This window comes from Lonchura striata, chromosome 35 (genome assembly GCF_050655825.1).
Source record: "Lonchura striata isolate lonStrDom1 chromosome 35, ASM5065582v1, whole genome shotgun sequence".
Lineage (NCBI taxonomy): Eukaryota > Metazoa > Chordata > Aves > Passeriformes > Estrildidae > Lonchura > Lonchura striata.
Window position 1 is genome coordinate 7,107,501 of NC_140737.1, and position 16,510 is coordinate 7,124,010.

The window sequence follows — 16,510 nt, forward strand, 5'->3', positions numbered from 1 at the left end:
CAAGGAGGATGAGGAGGGGGAGGAGAAAGGTGAGGAGGAGGAGGAGGAAGAGGAGGAGGAGGACGACAAGGACTAGGGCAAGTATAAGGAAGATGGGGAGGAGGAGGAGAACAAGGAAGAGGAGGAGGCAGAGAAGCATGAAGAGGAGGAATAGAAGGAGGAAGAGAGAGGGCCAGGACATGGAGGATTATGAGGTTGAGGAGGAGGTGGACAACGAGGAGGAGGAAGAGGAGAAGAAGGATGAGGACGAGGACGAGTAGGAGAAGGATGAGGATGAGGAAAAGGATGAAGATGCAGAGGACAATGAGGACGAGGAAGAGGAGGAGGAGGAGAAAGAAGATGAACAGGAGGAGGAGGAGGACAAGGAGGAGAATAAAGAGGAGGAGGACAAGGATGAGGAGGACCAGGAGGAGAAGGACGAGGAGGATGAGGATGAGCAGGATCGGGAGGATGAGGAGGAGGAACAGGAGGAAGATGAGGAGGAGGAGAAGGAGGAGAATGAGGATGAGGTGGACAATGAGGAGGATGAGGAGGATAAGGATGCGGAGGATAAGGAGGAGGAGGATGAGGAGGAGGACAAGGATGAGGGAAAGGACAAGGATGAGGAGGACAAGGAGGACGAGGAGGACAAGGAGGACAAGGAGGAGGAGGACGATGAAGACGAGGAGGAGGAGGAGGAATAGGAGGATAAAGAGGATGAGAATGAGGATGTGTAGGGGGACATTGAGGAGGAGGAGGATAAGGATGAGCAGGACAAGGAGGTGGAGGAGGAGGGGGAGGACTAGGATGACAAGGAGGACAAGGAGGACGAGGATGAGGAGGAGGAGGAGGAGGAGGAGGATGAGTAAATGGAGGATGAGGACGAGGAGGAGTGCGGGGGTTTGTAATTTTCCCTTCTTTCCCCCATTAACCCTGCCCCTTTCTTATGCGTTCCTTGTGTAAATAGTGACGGGAGACAAGTCCATTCTATAATGTCAACAAGTCTCAGTTTATTCCAAGCACACATGTACAGTTATACCCGTTATAATGAAGCTCATGCATATTGCAAAACTTAGGCTCATCATTGGTGTATTAAAAACAGGTCAACCCCGCCTTTGGAGCTTTCTGAGCTTGCTTTGTTTTCCCTTACATTTATCTTTTTGCTGACCATTCTACTGTTGGGAACCAGCTTACCCAAGGACATAAGATATTATTGCTACATCTGCTATTGCTGCACTATGCAATTTTCAGCTACTGCTTCACTAACTGCACGTAGTCATGTCCTTTCTCACGAAGCCATTCATACACAAAACTCTCCACATTTCTAATCAGTCATGCTGTGACATTCAATAGCTCATTATCAGCAAATGTCTGTCCTGAGGGAGGATTGATTGTGGAAGAGATAAAAAAAACTGCCCACTTAACACAGGACAACTGCCATACAGATGGCAAATAGAACACATCTTGCTTTTCAGTCTGGGACAGGAGGACACAAACAAAATCAGCTGAGAAGGCAGCACTCTGAAAAGCAAACCAGAACTGACAGAAAATGAATGGGACAGAAATCAGTAATTCTGATAGTTTTATTTATTATGAAAATAAATCACAACCACCCAGCCCCACACAATTCTGATCCCACAACCTCAAATTTGGATCTCACTTTGCCCGATCACCTTCCAACCCCATCTCATCCTGGAGGCTGAGGAATTGAGCAATTTTAGCATGGGACTGAGGTGAGAACCAGCCATTTTGAGGTAGGATTGAGTCACTTTGAGGTGACAGACAAATCCACTTTGGGTTTTGGAGTGCAAAGATATGGAGAATACTACCAGATATCCCCCAAGAACCCACAAATCCTCCAGAATATGTTCCCAAACAATAAATTCCACCTCAAATACCTCTAAAATGGTGGGACTTCTGACATCTCTGGTCAATACTCTTTTTAGTCATTTTTTAGGTGTTTTTAAGTGATAAAGACAAATCAGAAGAAAATTAGGGCCAAACCAAAACCAGAGACCCCTTGAGCATCTCCTGGACACTGGACAAAACAAACTCAGCAGAAATCAAAGTTAACCCTCCATAAAATGCCTTGAGGAAGATTTGCTCTTTCCACAAGTCATTTCTCATGGAAACACAAATAAATCCCAAACATGAATAGACAAACAACAGAAGCAATTCTCTGGCAATTCCAAATTTCATCAGTTCCAGCACAGCTCCAGCTCAGATGCTGGCAGGTTCCAAAAAAAATAAAAAACAAACAAAACAAAACAAAAATTTGGCCCAATACAGATTATTAAAAGGAAGGGAAAGCTCTGTGTAGCTATCACAAAGGTGACAGGGACCAAGAAAATAATGCTTCTCCCCCCAAAGCCCGTGAATTCAGGAGTTATTTGGGAAATTACCTACTTGAGCTGGGCTTCTTGTAGGATTTAAGTAGCCTTGTGTTCCTCACTTTGGGGTGAATGATCCTTGTCAGTCTTGCTGGTATCATTTGGTCCCTTTCCTCCAGTGATTTTAACAGAATTTTCAAAGAAGGAAAACAAAATATTTTCTTTACACTGGCCACCCACAAGAGCCATTTTCCTCGTAAGTTCTCCCAAAAGTCACTCAGAGGAAGCTGCATCCAAGCTTCCAAGAGATCCTCCAGAAAGAGCCACAAACTCCTCAGAGGAGAGAAACATGCTGTTGTCAAAGGCACCTGGGGTCAGACAACAGAGCCCTGAACTCACTGTGTAAAATAATGTTGCAATCTGGATAATAAAATTGTTAGAGAGATGCCTCTGCCCCAATTAAGGTGCTAACAAGACCAAATCCAAAGTGGATTTTATTGAACAGTAAATGTGAGGTAGAGAGAGATGCAAAGAAAGAGAAAAGGGGAGAGAGCAAGGGAGTGACAGGGACAGAGGTCTCCCCTGGGGTGGGGCAAGTGTGACATTGTCCCCTGTGTGCGTGGCCTTCCCAGGGTGGGGGTTTTACACCTGAGCCAGTTTGGGTAAGGGGGGTGGTGTTCACCCCCCACCCCAAGCAGGGATTGCCTCACTGTTCCAGGTTACAGTGTCAGATGTAACCAAAAGTGTTTTCAGTCCCCATCTCCATAAACTGTTATCAACAGGTGGGGCAATGTTCTTTATCTCTTCCATGGCTCAGCCCTGATAACGTCCTCCAGGGGCCATCTTCTGTTAATGGGCCATTGAGTGTCACTGCAGCACTGATAAAATTACATTATCCCATTGTGGGATGCTCCGCCCAGGGGGAGGAACCAAGCATTCCTACCTGGATAAAATCTCACCCTTGCAACACCACGACCACCTTGCCTACTGGATTCCCAGAGGACAAGAGCTCCATAAGCACCACTGGACCTGCAGAGGAAGACCAGACCCTTCTACAGGATCACTGCTTTGACAGAATCACGTTCATCACTCCAGCCGGACTGCAGCCACCATTTCATCAGACTGCTACCACCACCCTGAGCAACGAGGTGTCAGGTTATATCCTGACTCTGTCAGATTAAGCCAGTGTTTCTGTATCATTGCCTTGATCTTAATTTTCTTATTCAATTGTCATTCTGGCTTAGACTCTCTCCCTGGTTTGCTTTGAAGCCAGTACAAAACTCACTGTGCTCATCCCTTGTTTTCCTCCCAAAACAGGATTTCCCGTACCCAAATATTCGCCAGATGGAGAAGAAGGTTGTGAGGAAGAGGAAGATGCCCTGGGACACCAAGGCAGGTGAGGAGGAAGTCAGTGCCCCTTTCCCCCTCTCTCCTGCTCCATCTCCCAGCCCAGCCTGGCCCCCGGCTGCAGGACGGCCCCGCTGCCGGTGCCCTCCTGCCGGGGATGCACTGGGGGGATCTCCTTGCCCTTCCCTCTGGCACTGAGGCAAATCCCATCTACTCCTTGTCCTTCCTCCCCCAGAGCAAGACCTGATCGTGGAGACCAGGAAAGACAAATCCCTGCAGCAGAACCTCATGGAAGAAGCTGTTTTGAGCAACTCCACATTGCAGGAATCCAACAGGGAGGAAAAGCCCTGGAGATCCCAGAGGAGGAAGGGCTGCAAGGCCAGCCCAGGATGCTCTGAGGAGGAAAGACCCACTCTGGGCCTGGAAGGTGGGCAGAGCTTCAGCCAGAGCTCTGAGCTGGTGGTCCCTGAGAAGCTTCCTGATGGGGAGAAGCCCTACAAGTGTTTGGAGTGTGGGAAGAGCTTCAGGAAGAGCAACAATCTGAAACGACACCTGATGATCCACACCGGGGAATGGGCCTACGAGTGTGGGGAGTGTGGGAAGGGCTTCAGCTGCAAATCCCATCTTGTCAGCCACTTACACATCCACACTGGGGAGAGGCCCTACAAGTGTGGGGAGTGTGGGAAGGGCTTCAGACGGAGCTCCGACCTCATCATCCACCAACGCATCCACACTGGGGAGAGTCCCTACGAGTGTCCCGAGTGTCAGAAGAGGTTTCACAATAGCTGCAATCTCCTTGTACATCAGCGGATTCACAAGGATGAGAGGCCCTTCCGCTGCCCTGACTGCAGGAAGGGCTTCAAACACAACTCCACCCTCGTCACACACCAGCGCATCCACACTGGGGAGAGGCCCTACATGTGCCCCACTTGTGGGAAGAGGTTTCAGAGCAGCTCCCATCTCCTCCGGCATGAGCGGATTCACACCAAGGAGAGGCGTTTCCTCTGCCCCGACTGTGGCAAGGGCTTCAAGCACAAGTGCAACCTTGTCAGGCACTGGTGCATCCACACCAGGGAGAGGTCCTACGTGTGTCCCCAGTGTGGGAAGAGCTTCACCCAGAGCTCTCACTTGACCAAACACCAACGGAGCCACCGGTAAGGGAAGCCCTGAAAATTCCCCAGCTGCAGGAAGAGCTTTGTGCACTGCTCCAGTTTCATCCCCCATTGGAGGACCCTGTTGGGAAGAGCCCTGGTGATCCATGTTTCCTGTGATCCATGCTGGGAACACACCTGTCCCTTTCCTTGCCCCTACCAATGGCCTGATATGGGATTGAAGAAAATGAAGGTCTGGCCATGGCCCTGTCACTACATTCACTCCCACCTCAGGTCATTACCGGGGCAGGAAAGGGACTCTCTCTCTGTCTTTACCTGAGGAGAAGGGTGTCCTTTCCATGCAGGAGGAAACACGTGGCCAGGAAGATACAATTGATGGTGATGTAGTTTTCCCTGTAACTGGTTTTTCTTATCCCTCCTGTTGTTAATATTTTTTCTGTTTCTGTTTGTTCCTTATCTTGTTGCTGTTCCCAGTAAATTGTTCTTATCCCAGAGAGGGATCTTTCCCTTTTTTCCTTCAATGGAAGGTGGGAGGGCAATGAGTGCCTGCGGGGTTTGAGCGGGAGCAGGAAATTGAGAAATGCCATTCCTGAACCCCGGCCTGTGGAAACCGAGCATCCCAGCTGGTGCCAGCCCTGGTGGCCATGGCAGCAGCCTTGGGAGCGGGTCCCTGGCTGGGGCTGAGGGAACCTCTTCACTCTGGTGCCCAGGGACAGGAGTGGAGGGAGCGGCTGCAGCTGAGTCGGGGTAGGCTTAGGTTGGATCTCAGGAAAGGGTTTTTGCCCAGAGGCTGCTGGGGCGCTGCCCAGGCTCCCCAGGGAAGGGTCACAGCTCCAGGGCTCTCTGAGCTCCAGCAGCGTTTGGACAGCGCTGCCAGGCCCAGGCTGGCAGTGTTGGGGTGTCCTGTGCAGGGCCAGCAGTTGGACTCGAGGATCCTGATGGGTCCCTCCCAGCTCAGCCAATTTTGTGGTTCTGGGATCCCATGACCCTGGGGATGGGAGTGCCAATGGTTGCCATGGCAATGGGCTCCAGGCCTGAGCTGGTGTCCATGGCAACAACCCCTGGCATGGGGTCTCCATGGAGCTGCCCAGGGACTGACCATAGCAACAGGGGCTGGGGATGGTTGCCATGGAAACTGACCATAGCAACAGGGGCTGGGGATGGTTGCCATGGAAACTGACCATAGCAACAGGGGCTGGGGATGGTTGCCATGGAAACTGACCATAGCAACAGGGGCTGGGGATGGTTGCCATGGAAACTGACCATAGCAACAGGGTTTCCTGGGGATGGTTGCCATGGAAACTGAACATAGCACCAGGGGCTGGGCATGTTTACCTGCTAAGGATGAGATTTGTTCACAGGCCCTCAGAGGGGTTCCATGGGGACTTTCCAAGAGTCTCCAGGCTGTTCAAGAGCTGGAATGTCACACACAGAGCCAGGGGCTCCATGGAGCCCTCCCAAGGGTTTCTGGGCATGGCAAAGAGCCGTGTGGTCAGAGGCAGTCACAGCCATTCCATGGTGACATCCCAGGGCACCTTGGGCTGCAAAGGCACCGATCTGTCACAGGCACTCACGGGGGCTCCACAGTGACATTCCAGGATTCCCCAGGCTGCCAAAGAGCCGGGATATCCCAGACACACACAGGGCTTCCTGTCATGGCCAGAGTGGGAGCTTCAGGCAAAGTTTATTAGAGAAGTTCCTGTTGGGTCACGAGGTGCAGAAAGGAGTCCCAACAACCCCCTCAGATCCACAAATACCCCCAGGGACCTCCAGGCTTTCTAATCTCTTTCTGTGAGAAGAGCCTTGGAGCAGCTTGTTCGAATCCCAGTCCCAGACTTTTCAACAGTGTGTGTGTAAAGAATTATAAAGGTGGAATTAAACCTTTATAGAATTTGTCCCAATGGGTTAAGGATGGCAAACCAGGTCTATTGCTATAAATATATATTATCTATTATGGAATTGATTAGACAAAATTATCTTAATAAGATATATTTACACCAAGGCATAAGAGCTACAAAATTTTTATTATTATATATGATTATGATATGATTATGATATGATATATATGATATATGATATATGATATATGATATATGATATATGATATATGATATATGATATATGATATTATGATATAAGATGAGATGATATGATATGATATGATATGATATGATATTTATATTATGAACTACAAAGTGATTTCAAAGCAATTGTATTAAAGAACAAACAGTAATTAAGCAGAGATTGATGTCACTCCCTCAGAGCAATGACTGTGGGTAAATCTCTTTGGTTCAACCTGGAGCAGTGACCTTGAGGGGTGTCCCCAATGCAGGGAGGAATCTCCACATTCCCCAAGAAGGGAAAGGTCAGGAGACGCTGCTGTTAAAATCTGGGATGGGGCTTTTCTAGTCTGAAGTGCTGCCCTGCCAGTCAGATGTGCCCGGGCTGGGCCAGCTCAGCAGCTCTGCAGAAGCTCTCAGTGGTGTCCCTTGGTTGCTCCTTTCTAGGGGGATTTTTCCAGCTCTGCCACAGCTTCAGCTCCCTCTGAGGATGTTGAACTTTGGGATGGAAGAGTCAGGCTGGTTTCAGCATTATTCACCCCAAAAGCAGCGTGACCCCTCTCCTTCATTTCCCGCTGGGGCTTTGCAAACAGGGCCTGGCTGGAGTTGTTTGAGCCCATTGCAGGCAGAGCCTCCTGCTCCAGCAGGAACTGCCTTTCCTGTGCCAGGAGCCGGGCAGGTCCCGCTGCAGGAACAGCCCCAGGCCAGCCCCAGCTCAGGGAAGGCCTCGGGCACAAGGGCAGAGTGCCGTGCTGGGAGCTGTGCCAGGGACAGCCCGAGGCACCAAAGGCACCTTGGCAGCAGCAGCTGCTTGCAGGGCATGGCCAGAAGCCTCCCTTGGCAACCCAGCCTGGTGGCCAGCGCTGCTGGGTCACTGCTGAGTTAGAAATGACACAGGCTCATCAGGAGGCTGATTGGCATAACGTGCCGTATATTTGGAACTGCTCCTTTTTATAAGCTGTTCCGATCCAGGGAGATTTGATTGGTCACTTCGTTAGTACATTTCACCTGATCAGCTAATTAACAAGTCGCCCTTCTGATGAACAATCTTTGAGAAAAACAAGAAAACAGAGAGTAGGAAAACAACATCTGCAGGTTGTTTATAATAATAAGCTATCTGTGCTTATCTTCAAGTCCCTGAAGTCTCACAGGCTGATTCTGTGAAAACTTACCCAGTTTTCTTGCTCTCTGACTAGGCTGTCACAACCACACTGCAGAGCTGCTGCTTCAGGGCTCATTTCTGGCTGGGCTCTGCCCCAGCCCACAGAGTGTGACCTCAGCCCTGCAGACCAAAGGTCACTGGTGCCAGCCTGGCTCTGCCAGCCCCTGGGGCAGGGACAGGAAAGGCAGAGAAGGGGCTGGGTTTGGCTCTTGGATGTGGGCTCCAGCAGAGACAATGAGGAGTCAAGGGAGTGGATGGAGTCCACTGAGCAGCCCCTTCTCCCCATGCAATCCTGGAATGTGGATGGGAAGAGTTCTGCAGTGCGCATCTCATCCAAACCCCGCCATGAGCAGGGACATCTTTCACCAGATCAGGTTGTTCAGAGCCCTGTCCCTGCTGGACTGGAATGTTTCCAGGCATGGAGCATTGACCACCTCCCTGGCAACCAGCCTTAGTGTATCACCAACCCCATCATCAAAAATTTCTTCCTTATCTCTTCTTATCTGAATGTCCCTCTTTAGTTTAAAACCATCAGGCTTTGTCCTGGTGTGACAGGCCCTACTAAAACCTTTGTCCACTGTTGTATTTCCAATGGGCCGGGTTTCCATGGCAAGTGCCAGGGCAGGTGACCCAGGTGTCACACCCAGTGAGGGCTGCCATGGGAACAGAGCCCAGCACTGCCCCTTTCTGTCTGCCTGACCTGGCCTTTGGCCCTGGTTCTGCCCTTTGCTGCTGGTTCCACGGCGCCCAACCAGCCAGCGCGGCACAGGACAGGTGGCCATGGCACAAGCCCCCGGCAACGGGACCCCCTCTGGCTCTGGGTTGTGACACCAGCCCTGAGCAAGGGGCCCAGGGCAGGTGTCCATGGCAAACAACCATCACAGTGGCTCCAGGCCTTGGCTGCCGTGGCACCAAACCAAGGAACGAGTCCCTGTGGCCACTGCCGTGGCACCTGGCGGCACCAAGGAGTGTCACTGCAATTGTACCTGGAACAGCCCTGGAACCGCTTTGTCCTGAGGGCTGCCATGGCAGCCGAGGGCAGCAGCAGCTCTGCAGGCAAGTGGCCATGGAACCTGGCTGCAGAAATGGCTCCTTGGGCTGGTTTTCCAGGAAACCTGAACTGATGAGCACTGCCATGGCACCCAAAGCCAGCAGTGGGGTCAGTGCAGTGACCATGGCAACAGCCCCTTGCAATGGCCCAGTGCAGGTTGGGATGATGATCCACCCTCACAGCTGGCCCAGGGCAGGCCTGGAAGTGTCTTGGTGGCACCTTGGGCTTGGCACACAGCTGAGGACATTGTCTGTTTTCAGTGGGGAAACTCAGGAGTTTTAGATTGCTCTGAAAATGAAAGAAGGGAAATCCCTCTTTCCTTGAGTGTAGCCAGCTCTCTGAGTAAAGCAGGTCCCAGGTGAGTGAGGACAGACAGGATGGGGGTGGGGAATATGGAGCAAGGCTGTCCACACTGGGTCAGACCTCAAGGCACAGCTTCTCTGACCAGACCAGATTTCCTTAGGAGACTCCCTGGGTCAGTATCAATCACTGAATGATGCAAACACCTCTTCTCGAAAGAGACCAGGAATAAAAGACATCCTTTAAAATAGGAATATATATTTCCTAGAAACTCTTTGAAATATTTCTCCAAAACTGCAACAGCAAACCTTCCTGATGAACTGCCCCAGAGCATGGGGAAATCAAGGCAGAGCCATGGATTGTCAGGACTTGCTTGATCCCAATGAGCTCCGTGTTTCCTTTGGAGCCGAGCCCTGGAACCTCAGGGCCTGAGAGGAGATTGCCCAAACCTTTCAAGGATTCAAAGTCAGAAGAAACACCCAAAGTGTCTCAAAGCATGAATGGGTCCCACTGAGATCCATCCCCAACACAGGTTCCTCATGGACTCCTTGGAGGGAAGAACTGGAGGCCAGGATGGCCAAAAAAACTCTCAGAGACTCAGTGTATGAAGGAGAATCCAAAGTACCCTAAACACCTTGAGTATCTCAAATCATCAATGCGCCCCACTGAGTGTCAGTACAAAGCTCTCAAGGGACTCCTTAAAGCAGATAATTGGGGCCATTATTGAACAAACCTCTCACAGAGTCTGGATCAAAAGGGAAACACCAAGTACCTTAAAAGAACTGAAGTACTTTGAAGGATTAATGAGCCCACTGAGTTGTTACTGACAAAGAATCTCAGGGGAGTAATTAAAACAGATAATTGGAGGCCATGATTGCACAAAGCTCTCAGAAAAGAAAAAGCCAAACCCAAAGTCCTTTGAAAAACCTGCAATCCCTGGGAGCATGAAGGAGTCCCCAGGGCCATTCCTGACCAAGGCTCCCCAGGGACTCCTTCCAGCAGATCCTTGAGGCCACTGGGATGTGGGCTAGGGGGGGATGCTGAGGGCAGGAGCAGGGGCTGACAGTGCCCAGCCTGGCTGGGGCTGTGGCAGGAGGCCCCAGGGCCTCAGGACAAGGTGTCTCCTCACAGCCCTTGGTGGCACAGACCCTGCTGTGCCCCAGGGCACCCAGACTTGGCTTCTCTTTGTCCCCACCTGCCATCAGTGCCTCCAGTTCTCTGCTCTGCCTGGGGCCTGGGGACACTTTCTCAGTCGTGTCCCTCAGTGGGAGCCATTAAAAGTCTAAGAAACTTTGGAATTGGATTGTGACTTGGAGTTCAGGAGAGGTTTCTGCAGCTCCCTCTCAGGGCCTGATGTTCAGGGCCTGAGCACAAAGCCCCAGAGGGTCATTAAAGTCCTTGTGCTGTGTCTGTGCTGCTGAGCAGGGCTGGGCTCCTGGCACAGAGGGTGATCCTGGTAACCAAGCAGAGCTTCAAAAGTACATTTCTCTTGCTGAGCAGCTCTTCTCCCAGCCCAGCAGGGCTGGGGCACTGCCTGCAGCCAGCGCGGGCACAGCACAGAGGCACAGAGAGCTTCAATCAGTCAGGGCTGGGAAGGGGCTGAGAAGTGCCTGGGGCAGAATCACTGCCAGCCCTTGGCACAGGAACCTCTGGCTGCAGGACAATGCAGCTGCAGCTCCTGGAGAGATCTCCTAAAGCTGGAACATCCCAATGCCCACAGACCCAGTGAGTACTGTTATAAATGAGAATTTATTCAGCCAGATTAAAAATAAAAATGATTTTATTTGAGGTCAAATTCTATCTAGTCAGCCACACGAAAAGGACAGAGCCGAGCCCGGGGTCAACCTTGGGTGTGCAACAAGGAGTCAGCCTCAGCAGAGGTTTTCTCCTATGCCCACACACCTCCATCCTGGCACAGGCGGTTTTTATAGGGAAAATTCCGCCTGAGGCCAAGATTTGAGCAGTTAGTCTTTTCTTCTATTCAGAGTCTATAGGTTAATAAGATTATAAGATTTTCTTTTTTTGGTGATGAGGAGAAATAATTCAATGTCCGGGGTAGTTGAATTCTTGATGAGAGTTTACGGGAAGGCTGCATTCACATGGATCTGTCTGAGGATTTCCATGATATCCATCTTGGACGATCAGCACTGATGATCGTGATGATTAACACCTGGAGCCCAGACATGGCCCATCTCCTGGCCAAGCGACATCCTTTTACTTGTAAATCAGTTTCTAATATACATCCAGTCTCGCCTGTAAAAGGCGGGGGAGGGGGGGAACTAATACGACGGGCATGATTTAACAAATATCCAATATTACATATTTCATACGAGGAATGGCGCGAATTATATTTATTACACATAACAGTTCTGTTGGAGAAGTGATCCTGTAGAAAAGGGTGTCTTCTTCTGAAGAGGAAGAGGCAGCTGTTCCTCTGAGAAATCCAGCACAGGAAAAGCTGTGTCGGTGGGCCAGAATCTCAAGTCTAGATGCAGGTAGGAATGCTTGGCTCCTCCCTCTGGGCAGAACATCTCACAATGGGATGTTACAGTTCTTATCAGTCATGCAGTGATATTCAATAGCCCATTATCAGCAGATGTCTGCCCTGAGGGAGGATTGATTGTGGAAGAGATAAGGAAAAACTGCTCACTTAACACAGGACAACTGCCATACAGATGGAAAATAGAACACATCTTGTTTTTCAGTCTGGGACAGGAGGACACAAACAAAATCAGCTGAGAAGGCGGCACTCTGAAAATCAAATCAGAGCTGACAGAAAAGGAATGGGACAGAAATCAATAATTCTGATAGTTTTACTTATTATCAAAATAAATCACACCCACCCAGCCCCACACAATCCTGATCCCTCAACCTCAAATTTGGATCTCACTTCTCCTGATCTCCTTGCAACACCATCTACCCCTGGAGGCTGTGGAACTGAGTAATTTTGTCATGGGAGTGAGGTGGGAACCAACCATTTTGAGGTGGGATTGAGCATTTTGGGATAAGATTGAGGAGTTTTGAGTGGGATTGAGTCATTTTGAGATGACAGACAAATCCACCTTGGATTTTGGAGTGCAAAAATATGGAGAATACTACCAAGAACCAACATATCTTCCAGAATATGTTCCCAAACCATAAATTTCACCTCAACTACCTTGTAAATGGTGGGACTTTTGACATCTCTGGTCAATACTCTTTTTAGTAATTTTTTCACGTGTTTTTAAGTGATAAAGACAAATCAGAAGAAAATTAGGGCCAAACCAAAACAGAGACCCCTTGAGCAGCCCCTGGGAACTGGACAAAACAAACTTGGCAGAAATTAAAATAAACCCTCCATAAAATGCCTTGAGGAAGATTTGCTCTTCCCACAAGTCACTTGAGATGGAAATCCAAACAAACCCCAAACATGAAGAAATCAACAACAGAAGGAATTCTGTGGCAATTCCAAATTTCATCAGTTCCAGCACAGCTCCAAGTCAGATACTGGCAGGTTCCAAAAAAGAAAGGTGGAAATTTGTCCCAATACAGATTATTAAAAGGAAGGAAAAGGTCTGTGTAGCTGTCACAAAGGTCACAGGGACAAAGAAAATAATGATTCTCATATTTGGAAAAGCCCCCAAGCTTGTGAATTCAAGAGTTACTTGGGAATTTAGCCACGTGAGCTGGGCTTCTTGTAGGACATTAGTAGCCTTGTGTTCCTCACAGGGTGGTGAATGATCCTTGTCAGTCTCGCTGGTATCATTTGGTTCTTTTCTTCCAGTGATTTTAACAAACTTTTCAGGGAAGAACAACAAAATATTTTCTTTAAAATGGCCACCCACAAGAGCCATTTTCCTCATAAGTTCTCCCAAAAGTCACTCAGAGGAAGCTGCATCCAAGTTTCCAAGAGTTCCTCCAGAAAGACCCACAGGCTCCTCAGAGGAGAGAACCATGATGTTGTCAAAGACACTTGGTGTCAGACAACAGAGCCCTGAACTCACTGTGCTAAAATAATGCCGCAATCTGTTTAATAAAATTTTTAGAGAGATGCCTCTGCCCCAATTAAGGTGCTAAGATGACCAAATCCAAAGTGGATTTTATTGAACAGTAAATGTGAGGTAGAGAGAGATGCAAAGAAAGAGAAAAGGGGAGAGAGCAAGGGAGTGACAGGGACGGAGATCTCCCCTGGGGTGAGGCAAGTGTGACATTGTCCCCTTTGTGCGTGGCCTTCCCAGGGTGGGGGTTTTACACCTGAGCCAGTTTGGGTAAGGGGGGTGGTGTTCACCCCCCACCCCGAGCAGGGATTGCCTCACTGTTTCAGGTTACAGTGTCAGATGTAACCAAAAGTGTTTTCAGTCCCCATCTCCATAAACTGTTATCAACAGGTGGGGCAGTGTTCTTTATCTCTTCCATGGCTCAGCCCTGATAACACCCTCCAGGGGCCATCTTCTGTTAATGGGCCATTGAGTGTCACTGCAGCACTGATAAAATTACATCATCCCATTGTGGGATGCTCCTCCCAGGGGGAGGAACCTAGCGTTCCTGCCTGGATATAATCTCACCATTTGCAACACCACAACCACCTTGCCTACTGGATTCCCAGAGGACAAGAGCTCCATAAGCACCACTGGATCTTCAGAGGAAGACCAGACCCTTCTACAGGATCACTGCTTTGACAGAATCACGTTCATCACTCCAGCCAGACTGCAGCCACCATTTCATCAGCCTGCTACCACCACCCTGAGCAACGGGGTGTCAGGTTATATCCTGACTCTGTCAGATTAATCCAGTGTTTCTGTATCATTGTTTGGATCTTAATTTTCTTAGTCAATTGTCATTGTGACTTAGAGTCTCCCCCTGGTTTGCCTTCAAACCAGTAAAAAACTCAATGTGCTCATCCCCTGTTTTCCTCCCAAAACAGATTTTCCCATTCCCAAAACAGTCTGAAATGGAAGAGAAGGCTGCCAGGAAGAAGGAGATGCCCTGGGACAACGAGGCGGGTGAGGAGGAAGTCAGTGCCCCTTTCTTCCTCTCTCCTGCTCCATCTCCCAGCCCAGCATGGCCCCTGGCTGCTGGACAGCCCCGCTGCCGTTGCCCTCCTGCTGGGGACACTCTGGGGGGATCTCCTTGCCCTTCCCTGTGGCACGGAGGCAAATCCCATCCTCTCCCTGTCCTTCCTCCCCCAGACAAGGAGAAGAAGATAAAGACCAGGGAGGATAAATCCCCGCAGCAGAACCTCATGGAAGAAGCCGTTTTGAGCAGCTTCACAGCGCAGGAATCCAAGAGGGAGGAAAAGCCCCAGAGATCCCACAGGAGGAGGGGCTGCAAACCCAGCCCAGGATGCTCTGAGGAGGAAAGACCCACTCTGGGCCTGGAAGGTGGGCAGAGCTTCAGCCAGAGCTCAGAGCTGGTGGTCCCTGAGCAGAACCATGATAAGGAGAAGCCTTACAAGTGCTTGGAATGTGGGAAGAGCTTCAGGAAGAGCAACAACATGATCCACCACCAGATGATCCACACCGGGGAATGGCCCTACAAGTGTGGGGAGTGTGGGAAGGGCTTCAGCTGCAGCTCTGCTCTTGTCACCCACCAACGCATCCACACTGGGGAGAGGCCCTACGAGTGTCCTGAGTGTCAGAAGAGGTTTCACACCAGCTCCAATCTCCTTCTGCACCAGCGGATTCACACAGATGAGAGGCCCTTCCGCTGCCCTGAATGCGGTAATGGCTTCAAGCGCAACTCCACCCTCATCCGGCACCAGCGCATCCACACTGGGGAGAGGCCCTACGAGTGCAGGGAATGTGGGAAGAGCTTCAGCACAAGATCCCACTTGATCTGCCACCAGATCACCCACACTGGGGAAAGGCCATACAAGTGTGAGCAATGTGGGAAGGGCTTCAGCCAGAGGTCCAACCTGATCATCCACCAAATGATCCACACTGGGGAGAGGCCCTTTGAGTGTCCCAAGTGTCAGAAGAAGTTTAAGACCAGCTCAAATCTCCTCTGCCATCAGCGGATTCACACAGAGGAGAGGCCCTTCCGCTGCCCCGACTGCGGGAAGAGCTTCAAGTGCAACTCCACCCTTGTCAAGCACCAGCGCATCCACACCGGGGAGAGGCCCTACGAGTGTCCCCTGTGTGGGAAGAGCTTCAGCCAGAGCTCTCACTTGACCAAACACCAACGGAGGCACTAGTAAGGGAAGCCCTGTGAGTCCCCCAACTGCATGAAGAGCTTTGTACACTGCTCCAGCCTTACCCCCATGGGAAGACCCATTTTGGGCACAGGCCTGTTGACCCACATTCCCTGTGATCCATGTTGGTAAGACATCTGACTGGTTATCTTTTTGGTTTGGCCCTAATGTTCTTCTGATTTTTCCTTATCAAATAAAACACCTGAAATAGGACTGAAAAGAAAGTAATTATTCAGAGATTTCCAAAGTCCAACCCTTTAACAGGTATTTGAGAAGGAATTTATACTTTGGGCACATATTCTGGAGGATTTTTGGGTTCTTGGGGGATTTCAGGCAGTGTTGTCCATATCTTTGCACTCCTGAAGTCAAGATGGATTGATCTGTCACCTCAAAATGACTCCGTCTCACTGAAAAAACCAAATTTTACCACAAAAGGTTACAATCCCACCTCAAAATGGCTTGTTTCCACCTCAAAAAATTCTAACCCATGACAAAATATCCAATTCCACAGCCTCCAGGGTGAGATGGGGTGGAGGGAAATTAGGAAAAGTGGGATCCAAATTTAAATGGTGTGGGATCATGATTGTGTGCAGCTGGGTGTATGGGATATATTTTGATAGTAAATAAAACTTTCAGAATTATTGATTTCTGTCCCATTAATTTTCAGTCAGTTTTGTTTGGCTTTTCAGAGTGCCACCTTCTCAGTTGATTGTGTTTGTGTCCTCCTTTCCCTCCCACCTCTCTTTGCATATTCAGTTTCTCTCTCAGGGCCTCCCTTGACCCAGGGCAGCTCCCACCAAAGACCCTGCCCTGATTTAATTCCCAATCCATGAGCTACAACAACCATGGGTGAAGTTAGGAAGGCTGGCAGTGAAATGTCACTCTAAGATCTTGCTCCACTCATCTTCTGGCTCTTCCATAAGAGCTTTGCCTTCAAGGGCAGGAACATCTTTTCCTGGCTGGAACTGGAATTCCAGCCCCTAGGAGCATGTGCCATGGA

The 16,510-nt window shown here is 49.9% G+C and overlaps 2 protein-coding genes across 2 annotated transcripts; both read left to right on the forward strand.

The window, feature by feature from the left end:
* The first annotated feature begins 3,811 nt into the window (after nt 1-3,811).
* On the forward strand, nt 3,812-8,024 carry LOC144248500 (uncharacterized). The gene is made up of 2 exons (XM_085565007.1): nt 3,812-4,755; nt 7,963-8,024. Exons 1-2 carry the CDS (start codon nt 3,945-3,947, stop codon nt 8,022-8,024), a joined length of 873 nt encoding a protein of 290 aa, XP_085421133.1. The 5' UTR covers nt 3,812-3,944.
* Nucleotides 8,025-14,076: 6,052 nt separating this feature from the next.
* LOC146764330 (uncharacterized) lies at nt 14,077-16,022 on the forward strand. The gene is made up of 2 exons (XM_085565284.1): nt 14,077-14,323; nt 14,510-16,022. Exons 1-2 carry the CDS (start codon nt 14,212-14,214, stop codon nt 15,511-15,513), a joined length of 1,116 nt encoding a protein of 371 aa, XP_085421410.1. The 5' UTR covers nt 14,077-14,211; the 3' UTR covers nt 15,514-16,022.
* Nucleotides 16,023-16,510: the final 488 nt, after the last annotated feature.